General features: G+C 39.2%; 1 protein-coding gene across 2 annotated transcripts in view; it reads left to right on the forward strand.

Annotated features, from left to right (window-relative positions):
- LOC141140220 (amine sulfotransferase-like) overlaps positions 1 to 12,021 on the forward strand; it is a 121,447-nt gene extending 109,426 nt beyond the window's left edge. For both annotated transcript variants that reach the window (XM_073627136.1, XM_073627137.1), the window contains 2 exons: positions 8,473 to 8,653; positions 11,747 to 12,021. In XM_073627136.1, the coding sequence (XP_073483237.1) occupies positions 8,473 to 8,653; positions 11,747 to 11,865 (300 nt within the window). In that variant the 3' untranslated portion in view covers positions 11,866 to 12,021. The remainder of the gene's footprint in view (positions 1 to 8,472; positions 8,654 to 11,746) is intronic.
- Positions 12,022 to 12,642: the final 621 nt, after the last annotated feature.

The raw sequence follows: 12,642 nt of genomic DNA on the forward strand, positions 1-12,642 counted from the left end.
CGGGGCCGGGGTTCCACTTTGCACAATCAATACAGGCAGCCTGAGGAGAGGGGCCCCTGGCCGGCACACTCAGCACTCCCGAACTCACTCCTCTGCACAGACCAACACATGTGTGCGGGCACCTTGGGGCAGGAGGGGCCCCACATATTGGAGCCTGCATAGAGACATAGTGCAGGAGGAGCCCCCAGTCATTGCAACTTGTTTTAGAAATTCCATGCGAGGGTTTTTTGTTAGTATAGCATACAGGTTAAATTACTTTGTTTTTACATCTGTTCTATATTTGTTTAATGCATGTGAATTTTGGAGGTATCCTCGTAAACTGGCACTTTACAATAAATGTTGAACTTTGTTAAAAAAGGAGTATGTGTTTTATTTATATATATATATATATATATATATATATATATATATATATATATATATATATATATATATATATATACACACACACACACACACACACACACTTTTTTATTTTTGAGGTGGGGGTGGGGAATCTTGTGTGAGTTCCCACACTTTTTTCCCAGGACTTGACCCCTGACTCAGGCTATTGGACCTTTTTAAACTACTCACCAAAAGCAGGCAGAAGCAGACAATACCCAAAATGTAGAGGAAAACCAACAAATACAGAACTATGTGTTCAGGCTGAGGTTGACTACAGCCCAGCAGCATTAAATTTGGAATAGGAACATTCTTGCTTAGGGCAGGGTCTATACACAAGCAAACTTGCCAGGGCTTATTGCCACCATGTTCTGCTGGCAGCAAAGAAAATGGTGGAGGCTTTTTGGCAGGAAGCTGGAGAGCATTCCAGCTTCTTGCCAAACAACCTGCACCATTTGTTTGAAGACCTTAAAGTGGGCAGTGGTTACTATTAAACTTTAGTGTTCATGTATCAGAAGTGTATACATGGCTCCTGCTTATTATGGTTGGTGTTATTGTAATTGCGGTAAGCACAGCCACGTTACCACACTGAAAGTAGTGAAAATAATAATGGTTGCCCCCCAATAACCAGAATCATACCTGAAGGGTTGACAGCACTGAAAATTTTGAAAATTATAATGTTTGCTCACTATTAAAAACCAGAGTACTTCCTGCAAGGGTTGCCAGCCCCATGCAACTTTTTTTATTGACAAAACAGGGAAAATTTACTGATACATTTTTTCCTTGTCAAAAGAAGTTTATTGAGTATACAATGTTATAAAGATACATAAAGTAAGTTTACAAGGATCTATAAAGTAAGCTCATTGTTTTACAGTAGGGTTTATATAGGTAAATATCATGAAATTTCAAATATTAAACATTGGGTTCACGTAAACCTAAATTAAAGATATATATCATTTCCTTAGTTACTTTTGTAGGTATTTAAATGATTTATACCTACTATACATATTGTTTACAAGTAGAGTGTATATAAGTCAAATAAATTCTGATAATGAGCTTTAATCGTAAGGTGGAGAAAAGGAAAGAGAAAGAAGAAAAAGGGTTGAAAGGTAGAGGTATGGTCCACAAGGTTGTCCAGCTCGTCAGTTTATTATTCTTTTTAGTTCTCTTTGAAGCCTTAGAATGGGGGTCTCTGTAAGTCATTTAATCTGTTACCATGGCAACAGGACAGAGTCATTGAAGTTTGACAGGAACTGTTGTTTTATCCAAGGATGCCAAAGTTTTTCAAATTTTGGAATTTGATTTTGATCGATGGCTACCATCTTAGCATGGGACATTGTATTATTCATTCTGTGAATTGTTTCTGCTAGTACCAATGTAGGAGATTTCCATGCCTTGGTCACTGTTTGTTTTGCAGCCGTTATTAGTTGGATCATAAGTTTGAATTGAGAGAGTGTTAACCATTCCGGTTTTAGATTAAGTAAAGTTAAATATGGATCTGGTTGTATTATTTTTTTAAATATTTTAGATGCAATCACGAAGACTTCCTTCCAGAAGGTTTGGATTACTGGGCACGTCCACCATATGTGTAAATATGTGCCTATTTCTGGGCATCCTCGAAAACAAAGAGCTGAGGTATTAGGTAAATATTTTGCCACTCTAGCGGGTACAAGGTACCAGCGAGTTAGGACTTTATAATTTGTCTCCAGTGCTAAGATGTTGGGTGAAGATGACTTAGATGTGAGCCATATGTTAGACCAGTCCGTGTCTTCTAAAGTTCGTCCCAGGTCCTCCTCCCACCTCTGAACGTAAGAGGGTCTATTAAGATTTGCTACTCCATATAATTGATTATAAAGTGATGAAATTGTACCTTTAGCAAATGGATCTTTTGTACAGATTGATTCAAAAATGGATAATTGGGATAATGGTGTATCCCCCTTTAGGAATGGTGTATAGAAATTTTTGATTTGGAGATATCTAAATATCTCAGAGTTTGGTAGATCATATTTTTCTCTAAGCGATGTGGATGGGAGTGCAGCCCTAGCCGGGATCAATTCCATGTTTGTGAGTGAAATATTAAGCACTAGGCATTTCTTAGGATTAATCATAAGGCCGGATAGGGCTGCAAACCCATCAAGAGCTGGTATTAAGTTAGGACCAGAGACCGGTGGTGATGATAGAAAAAGTAATATATCGTCTGCAAATATACATAATTTGTGTGTAATACCTCCTACTTCAATGCCAGTTATAGTTTGGTTTGTTCTGATGTATTGGGCCATGGGTTCGAGTATAAGGGCAAATAATAAGGGAGATAATGGGCAACCCTGTCGGGTACCTCTTTCGATATTAAAGGCTTCAGATTTGTATCCAGCATATTTTATATAGGCTTTGGGTTTATTATATAATGCTTTGATCCATGTTAAAAAGTGGGGTCCAAAACCCCATTTTTGTAATGAATATTGCATATATTGCCAGGATACTGTGTCAAATGCCCTCTTAATATCGAGAGATAGAAAACATAAAGGGATTTTCCGTTTTTTAGCAATATGTGCCAATAACACTGCCCTGCGTATATTATCGCCTGCCTGTCTATTTGGCATGAAGCCTACTTGATCTCTATGTATTAATTTTCCTATAATGCTATTGAGGCGTTTTGCTATTATTTTTGCTAATAATTTAATATCGAGGTTTAACAGAGAGATAGGCCGATAATTCACACAGGAAGTATCATCAGAAAGGGGTTTTGGGATCATACAAACAATTGCCATTAGTGTTTCTTGCTGAAAAGAATGTCCATCTAGAAGTTTGTTAAAAGTTTCAGTGAGAATGGGAGAGAGTATTTCTGAGAATGTTTTATAGTATAAAGCCGAGTAGCCGTCTGGGCCTGGTCTTTTGTTAAGTTTTAGGTCTTTTATGGCATTAGCAACTTCATCTATAGTTATAGGCTCATCCAAACTGCTTTTTTGATTCTGAGATAACTCAGGTAAGGTTATTTTTGAGAAGAAGGATTCAGCCTCTGTAGGATTAAATTCATTGTTTGTCTTGTATAAAGTTGCGAGATGTGAGTGAAATTTATGGACTATTTTAACTGGATTACAAGTGTAAACATTTTTTGATAATTTCAAACGTATTGGTTTGAAAGATTTGTTAGTTGAATTTAATGCCCGAGCCAAATATGTACCTGGTTTGTTTGTATTCACGTAGAAATTGTGTTTGGAGCGTTTGAGGGATTTATCAACTGACTCAGTGAGAAATAGATCGTATTCCAATCTGGATTTTTCCAGATGAGATTTTGTACTCTGAGATGGATTATCTTGAAATGATATGTAGGCTGCATTAAAATTGAGTTCTAGTTTTTTTGCTAGATTTTTGCGTTCCCGTTTAAATAGTGCCATTTGTCTTTGTATTGTACCACGCAAGACAGTCTTATGAGCTTCCCACAGTGTTATTGGGGAGATGTCTGTTGTATTTTTAATTGATATGTATTCCTTTAAAGCTTGTTCAATGGCCATCTGATGTAGTGGGTGTTTGAGCATTATGTCCGGTAAGTACCACGTTGGGTCATGCGCTTTTGGTATGGCTTATGCTATAGTAGTGTATACTGCATTATGGTCAGACCACGGAATCGGAATTATATCTGATGCAATAATTTCTGGTATCATTCCTATTGTTAGAAAAATATGATCTATTCTGGTGAAGGTTTGATGAGGGTGCGAGAAATAAGTGAATTTCTTTTTCATTGGGTTACTTTCTCTCCATGAATCTACCAGATTGTATTTGGAAAGAAGTTGAGAAAAAGGTAATCTAGAGGTTATTATGGATGGTGTAAAAGGTGATTTATCTAGAAATGGGAGGAGGACCTGGTTCGAATCCCCACACATTATCACTGTTCCTATTTTGTGTGTATTAATCACTTGTAATATATGTGAGAGGAATGGTGTAGGTTGTTTGTTAGGAGCGTAGTAGGAAATCACCGTGATTGCTGTATCCATTATATAACCCATGAGTATCAGGTATCTACCTTCTGGGTCTTTAATTTCTGATGATAAGGTGAATGGTGTGGATCGGTGAAATGCAATTAGAGTTCCCCTTTGCTTGGTACAGGCAGAAGCCGTGTAAATTTGTTGATAAAAAGGAGAAATATATTTTGGAGTAGAATCTTTGGTGAAGTGTGTTTCTTGGAGGCATACTATGTGAGCCTTCTTGTTATGGAAAGTACGGAAGGCTTTGGTCCTTTTTTGAGGGACATTTATTCCCTGAACATTCAGGGAAATATATTCAGTGGTGCCATGGCAATAGATCAAATAGTTTTGACTTACTTTTTGTTATGCAGAGCTGACTGCGCAGATCAACCTGTGTGGACTGAAGAGATGAATAGATAGAAAAGAAACCAGTGAATTCTGGGGTAAAGAGTAAACAAAAAACATATGAGATTAGATGATACATTGTATAAATTATTTTTTGCAAGTAATCACAATTTAGCCGTGAAAGAGAATAAATATCTCTCTCAGGGGAATAAGTGCCTTTGTCACACTCCCACATAATATGGTTGGGAGAATGAGGAGTGTCACGGACCTGGCCGGGACGGAGGCTGTTGGAGAGGACTGTATGCAAGCCTGTTGCCCACCGATTATGGGCCCTAGCATTTGGGGGAATGGTGCTCTCTGTGAGCTGTATGCCTGGGGACCCTGGGGTTGATGTTACTATGGATTCAGCTCCATGTCCCCCCAAAACACACAGACTCTGGAACCCTTTATATGCCATATTAGAATGGTGACTGATTTATACCATTGGGACTCGTACTGTTAAATGCTAATGTCATCAATTCTGCTATAATGTGTTTAGTGTGGCTCTAAGAGTCTTTTCACCCATTGTTGTTTATGTTAATTGAGAGAGCTGATCACATTAGCCACCAGCACTGGCTAATAGACAAATGGTCTGGGCTGAGGAGGGGGGAGATTGTTGTTTGTATTGTTAATTGTATTAATGTGTGAAGCTCGGTGCCTACAAGTCTGTCATCTGGTCTGGGTACATTTTGTAGTAAATTAGCTCATGTTAATTAGGTTAGCTTTCAGTCATCCCTGCTGTATAAAGGTCTGTGAAATCTCAAAATAAAAGACAGTTCTGATGTACTCCAAGACTGGTGTTGTCTAGTTCTTGGGGTTCCTATAGCCAGATCCATTGGACTCGTGTTCCAGAACTTAGGAAGCGGTATATGACGGAAGCACTCAAGCGGAGTGTGGGGCGTTCCGTGACATTGGTGGCAAGCAGCGGGAAAGCTTCCTGAAGTCTGAAGTCTGGGACATCCAAACCTCCAACTGGATCCAAGATCAGCATAGCAGACTTCAGTCACCCCAGCGGAGATATGGACCTGGCATCAGAATTCCCGGGGCTGCTGCGGATCATCCTTTCAACGTACACCAGGACTGTGTCTGAGGATGAATACCTGGAGCTCAGGCAGCTGATTCGGGTGGAGCTCTGGATTGCAGCCCTCCGTCTCGCTGGTATAAAACAGGGCAAGTGCTTTCCAACCCAAGAGCAACGGAGGGCTAATGGGGGTACACGGATCTTCCGCTTACAGGAGAGAAGTGCTATGTCAAAAGACATCAAAATGATGTTTCATTAATTGGAGTGCAGAATATAGTTTTTGTTGAAATGATTTATTCCAGGGTGGTTGTATATGGTTAGTCTTGCCCTAGGCTAAATAATTCAGTTAGAAAGGTACTGTTAATAACTTTGGTATTGATGAAGATAGTTTGAATTATTTTGGGATTTTAACCCTTTTAGAGTAAACAATTACATATTTTATTCATACGTAACTGTTTAGATATGTTAACTCATAAAATTGAGGTTGTATTGCTTCAGATTAGAATAAACAAAAACATAATTCTAGGAACTAGTTAGGTAATAATATATTTGTTTTAAGAAAAGAAAGAAAAAGCTTCCATTACTTCTGGATTATTGAACATATTTGTCCTAAAAAGTAATAAATCTATTGTTATTACCTGATAATATATAACTGAACAAGAATTTCCTTATTTCACTTATATATTCTAAGGCTATATGAATCAGAAGTAATAAGAAATATAACTTGAATGTAACATGATCCCACACAGTGTGTGACTATCAGAATGCAGTTACATTCAGATATAAATATAGGTTTTTTATAGAGAACCATCTCTTAGTATAATAAATGAAGAGATATCAGGAATTAGGATGTCAGTCCATTGAATCTTCTTGGTCCATGGATGATGTGGCATAACGGCCTCTTTTGTGAGAATGATGATTCCCATTTTGTTCAGATATTTTCTGGGTGCTGCCTGAAGGTGAAGATGATGCCATTCTTCTGCGTGTGGGAGTGTTGCTGCTTGTGGGTTCTGTCAGATTTAATTTTAAAAGGGTTTGTTGTAGTTCATCTGCTGATCTGCTTCTGTAAATTGTACCTTGGTAGTTAAATCTGACTGAAAAGGGGAAGCCTCATTGATACATAATGTTGTGGCGTTGCAGTTCCATTAGTTGGGGTTTCATGGATCGTCTTTTAGTAATAGTAAGTTGGGATAGGTCAGCAAAAATTTGATAATTGTGTCCTTGAAAATTAAGTTCCTTTTTTTCTCTTGCAGCAATTAGTATTTGTTCTTTCGTTCTGTAATAATGAAATTTTGTGATTATATCACGTGGGGGTCCATCTTTCTTTTTGGCTGTGAGGGCTCTGTGTACTCTGTCCAGTTCTAAACGTTCAATAGGGATATCTGGCTTTAGTTCTTGTAATAGAGCAGTAATAGTAGATTGCAGGTCTGTCACAGTTTCAGGTATTCCCCTTATGCGCAAGTTTGAACGTCTGGCTCTATTTTCGTAATCTTCGAGCTTAGTTTGAAGTATTAAATTCTCTTTTTTTAATTGTTCCAATTCTGTTATATTTTACTGATACATTTTTTAACTGCCAACCTAAAGTATGATAGAGATATCCTACTAGAAATTAAACCAATCGTTATTTAAACAATATATGTAAATAGTATGTACACATCAACAATACCAATAGCATGTTATCTCCCCAGTTTTACATTTTAAAAGTGAAATTATGTAAAAAAAAATATGACCAAGAGTATGAGGACCTGGGGCCCCCTGAGATATAACCTAGTGATTGGTGAACAGTGGGTATGGCAAGAGGGGAAACAAAGAGAGTGTGGGGGGAGAGAAAAAGAGGGGAGAAAGAAGTAAGAAAATGGGAATAACGAGAGAGGGGAAAGAGAGAGGAGGAGAAGAATAGAGAGGGGGGAGGGGGAGAGAGAATGGGGATAGAGGAGGGGAGAAAGAAGGGGAAGAGAGAGAGATGGGGTGAAAGAGAGTGGATAGAAAGAGAGAGAGAGAGAAGAGGGAGAGAAATAGTGGGGAGAGGGAAAGAGGGGGGGGGGTTGGAAGAGAGGGGAGAAAAGTGAAAGTGGGAAGAGAGAAAAGGGGTTCGGGAGAGAGAAGGGGAAAGGAGATAGTGGGGGATAGAAAAGAAGAGGGGGAGTGGGGTTGGAAAGAGGGGAAGAGAGAGAGAGAGAGAGAGAGAGAGAGAGAGAAAAAGACAAGGGGAGAGGGGAGAGAAAAGAGGGAGAAGAGAGAAAAAGGGGCTTCATGTGGCAGAGGACAAACAGGCAAACATGGCAGCAAATATCTCTTGACTGTGTCTATGTGGCTGTGCTGTGTCTTCTCCCGTCTCGCTCCAATCCAGTGTCTTTTCTTTTAAGTCTAATGAGGTGGGCTTGGGAAGTGGGCAAGTTACAGTGCCCATTAGCTGAGTAGGCACCTGGAGTCTCTCTCCTATACATGGTGATTGTCCCTTTACAGTGTCAGCCTTTCTGTTATGCACCACTACATCTACAGAGTTGGTATATTTACAGATGGACAGATGGTTGCCAACCCTTCCTGGCTCAAAATAAAAAAAAATTTAAATGCCAAAAAAGTTTTCAAATGTAAATTTGCTTTTGAAAGAGATAACAATTAGTTCTGCAAAACATTCATAAAAGCTTCCAAAACAAGTTAAAGTTCAGGTAATGAAGATAAATATTTTCATTTTTTTTGTTCTGGATTTTCTCACGTTTGCAGGACCTTCGCTCTGCTGTCAAGCAAATTTGTACATTTTTAGGAGTAGAGTTGGATGATGAAGCGATGGATATTGTTGTCAAAAGAGCAACCTTTAAAGAAATGAAAAATGATTCTCTTGCAAATAAAGAACATTTGCCTGAAAGAATTATAAATCGAAAACTTGGGTCATTTATGCGTAAAGGTAAAACATTTTAGCTATACTGTAAAAGGGATTCATTTTAAAATTCATTGTACAGTGTTTTATATTTACTATATTTATATTTATCACAGGTTCATTGTTTATCATATATACTGTATACCTGTACCATCAGACCTCAGAGTAAAATATCTTATCCTATCTGATATTCAGTTCTATACAGTATTAGACATTCCTCCATTCTAACAAAATCTAAGTTTGCCTGTGGGAACATTACTAATGTCACTGTATTCCTACAACCTCTATACAGTATGATAAAGAAGGTCAGTTTACCTAAGCCCAAATTAATTCTCCCCTTCTAGATTCGGGAATGGTGAAGCAATCATTATAATAACTATGTAACTGAAGAGAGAAATAGAGAAAACTTTTATTATAGTTTAAACAGGATTTTATTGCAGTCTGGGGTCTAATTGTGGAGATTTACTGTCACTTCCTGTCCCCTTGTCACTTCCAGTCACTGATGTATTCAGTGGGGTTCCAGTCTTCCTCTAATGCGCAAAAATATCGCATTTTTATTGTTGTCTGTCTCTGCTTGAGTCTTCTGCTCACTTTTTTCTTTGTCAGCATAAAAGCTTGGAATAGGCTGGGCAAATCTCCCAGTGGGCCCACAGAGAACGGTAAAAACTGACCGAGGTTCCAACTCTTCCCAGGCTGTACAGATGCTTCTTGTTTTTGCCTCTTAACATTTAAAATGTATGTATAGCCAAAACTGTTAATTTTGGATACAGTAGGAAAGGGAAAAAAACCCTGCCATTTAATTTTTTTGTTGTCTGTGTTGGGGAAATTTTCATTTGCCAAACTCAACAGGAAATTAGAGGAAATCTCAAAAATTAAGGGGAATTCCCATCCTAACAAATGTTCCTTATGGAAGATTTCTAATCATTCTCCACTCACGATTTTGCCTAGAGATACACTTTAATATTTTTATATTTAACATAAGCTGAATGTCATGCTTACCCCTAGTGCAGGTGGTCAGACAGTATAGCTAGTTTCTGTGTTCTTTACCTATAGAAGCCCCCTTTCCCTTAAGGCAAGCACAATTATACACAATGCTATAGTGCCTGGCCACCATGCCAGGGCAGGGTTGAACTGATCAAACAAACAGGTACTTGCAGTTGGCAGACAGGCAAAGTGGTTCAGTGACAGTCCAGGTACAAGGCAGGCAAGGTTCAAAATAGTCTGGGTCAATCCATAGTCAAAAGACAGGCAGAGTTTAGGGAATAGTCGATATCCGATCTGAGGTCATAAATCCAAACAGCAGAGCAGGACAGAGAGCTTGCATATATGACACATGCTATCACACGCATTAGACTGCAGGCTTGGCTGGCTTAAATCAGGTTTGGTCTCTACCCAGAGACTGTCTATGTGAATCACCTTGCAGGTGGACAGACAGACAAATAGAATGCTACAACCAAAACCAGATGCTAGAACCAGCAGCTATGATGGAGCAGGAGCACACACGCTCCTGACACTGAAGGGAACTGCCTTCCTTGCCTATATGATTGTACAAATGATGGTTGGAGACTCAAAGAGGCAGTTACACAGGAAAACTCCATCATAAGCCATTGTTCCTGAAAAAAAAATCTGCTGCTTAACCTGTTTATAATAACTGACAAAATTCTAATTCATTTCTGCTGGATCAGTAATGCAAACATTAGGAAAAAAATATGCAAAGACGGACAGCCACCATCTGTGTCTGAGATCAATTCTTGCAGACTGGTACTGTAAAGCTTGCCATACACTGTACTAACTTTCTGCTCAGTGGGTGGTCCTGCCAACTACCTCCTGTCCAACATCCCTTAGCTAAAAAATTGAAAGAGCTGGGCAGAAAATTGCCATCTGAAAAGTGGCTGCATCCAGTCTGATGCTTCCACTACTTAGGTACTTTGACAGCCAGCAGGGCCGACTGTCAAAATGGAAAAATGCAATACCGACATTGGGAGTTTTGTTCATCCATGCTATGTACTGTGAATAGAAGCCCAGTGGGGATGCAGAGCTTTAAGAACAACTGTTTCCTTTGAAGCTAAAGAGGTTGAACTGTGAGGACATACATCTTACAAGATGTATCTAAAAGGCATTCAGCTGCCTAGGCTTCTGGTGACCAGAAAGTACTAGGGCTTATTTGTACATTTTTAAAAAACAAGGTTTTTCTAAACCTGGCCATAGACTACTTTAATTTTCTCTCTACGTTCACCCTTCAAAAAAAGGCCTCCATTCACAGTACATAGCATGGATGGACAAAGCTCCCAATGTGGATATTGCAGTTTTCCATTTTGACAGTCGGCCTGCTGGCTGTCAAAGTACCTAACTAGTGGAAGCATCAGACTGGATGCAACCACTTTTCAGACGGCAATTTTCTGCCCAGCTCTTTCAATTTTTCAGTTGAGGAATGTTTGGCAGGAGGTAGCTGGCAGGACCACCCACTGAGCAGAAAGTTAGTAGTGTATGGCGAGCTTTACAGTACCAGTCTGCGAGAACTGATCTCAGACACAGATGGTGTCTGTCTATTGTGTGCATCACTTAATTAAAATGAATCACAGTATAACTTTGATTGTGTATGATGAAATCAGGTCAGGCAAAGCCTTTCTAATGCCGCATACACATGGGCGGACTTTTCGACGGACTAGGTCTGGCGGTCTTTCCGACGGACTTTCCGACAGACTTTCCGAATGAACGGACTTGCCTACACAATCAACCAAAGTCCAACAGATTTGTACGTGATGATGTACGACCGGACTAAAACAAGGAAGTTGATAGCCAGTAGCCAATAGCTGCCCTAGCTTCGTTTTTTGTCCGTCGGACTAGCATACAGACATGCAGACTTTTTGACCAGACTCAAGTCCGTCGGAAAGATTTGAAACATGTTTCATTTCTAGGTCCGTCAAACTTTTAGGAAAAAAAAGTCCGCTGGAGCCCACACACGATCAAATTATCCGATAGACTCCAGTCCAAGTCTGCCGTAAAGTCCACTCGTGTGTACGCGGCATTAGACTCCCTTAAGAATAAGGAACATAAAGTATTTTTTAATGCATATGATCTATGTAATTTAAGATACAATTTCTGTTACTTTCTCTTCAGGCCAAGTTGGAGACTGGAAAAACATATTGACTGTGGCACAGAGTGAACAAATTGATAAACTATTCCAGGAAAAAATGGGAGATTTATCACTAAATTTCACCTGGGAACTCCCTGAATAAACAGGAATAGCATTCAGTCTCCTTTTTTTCACTTCATATCTCATGAAAGTAATATAATTGCATTCAGCTTGATTTAATAGTAATAGTAGATGTATTACTATTACTGTATCTTATTTTATAGTTGTTTAAAATGAATAAACAATTGTATCTGCTCTATATATGACGTTGATGGGTTGTTTGTATTTTCTGTGTGTAATTTAAAGTGCCCCTTTAAACCCTGCTAAAAACATCAGAAGAAAGTACATAGCAGGAGTCTCAAACTGGCGGCCCTCCAGCTGATGCAAAACTACAAGTACCATGAGGCATTGCAAGGCTGACAGTTACAAGCATGACTCCCACAGGCAGAGACATGATGGGACTTGTAGTTTTGCAACAGCTGGAGGGCTGCCAGTTTGAGACCCCTGGTATATAGTTTGCTTCTTTCTGTAGCTGCCTATCATTATTCTAAATCAGACTTTCTCAGACTTTGTTTCCTGAACTTGTCCTGAATCTGACATTTTTACATAAAATGTATCCCATAATCAATAATTCAGTTTCTACAAAAATCCATGAGAGAAGAAAATAAACATGAAGTTAGATGTCAATGCCTGCAGCTTCTACTTGAAAAGTTAGACGATCTTTGCAGGGCTTTTTTAGGTGCAGGAACCCCCCCCCCCCCCCCCTGCTGAGCTACCCCTTTTCTCTGCCCCCTACCCACCTCTGACCGTCGTCCCTTGATTCCACCCCCTACCCACCTAGCAGTGCTTCCCCTTTTAGAGAATAGAGAACCAAGTATCA

The sequence above is a fragment of the Aquarana catesbeiana genome, linkage group LG04 (assembly GCF_042186555.1).
Source record: "Aquarana catesbeiana isolate 2022-GZ linkage group LG04, ASM4218655v1, whole genome shotgun sequence".
NCBI lineage: Eukaryota > Metazoa > Chordata > Amphibia > Anura > Ranidae > Aquarana > Aquarana catesbeiana.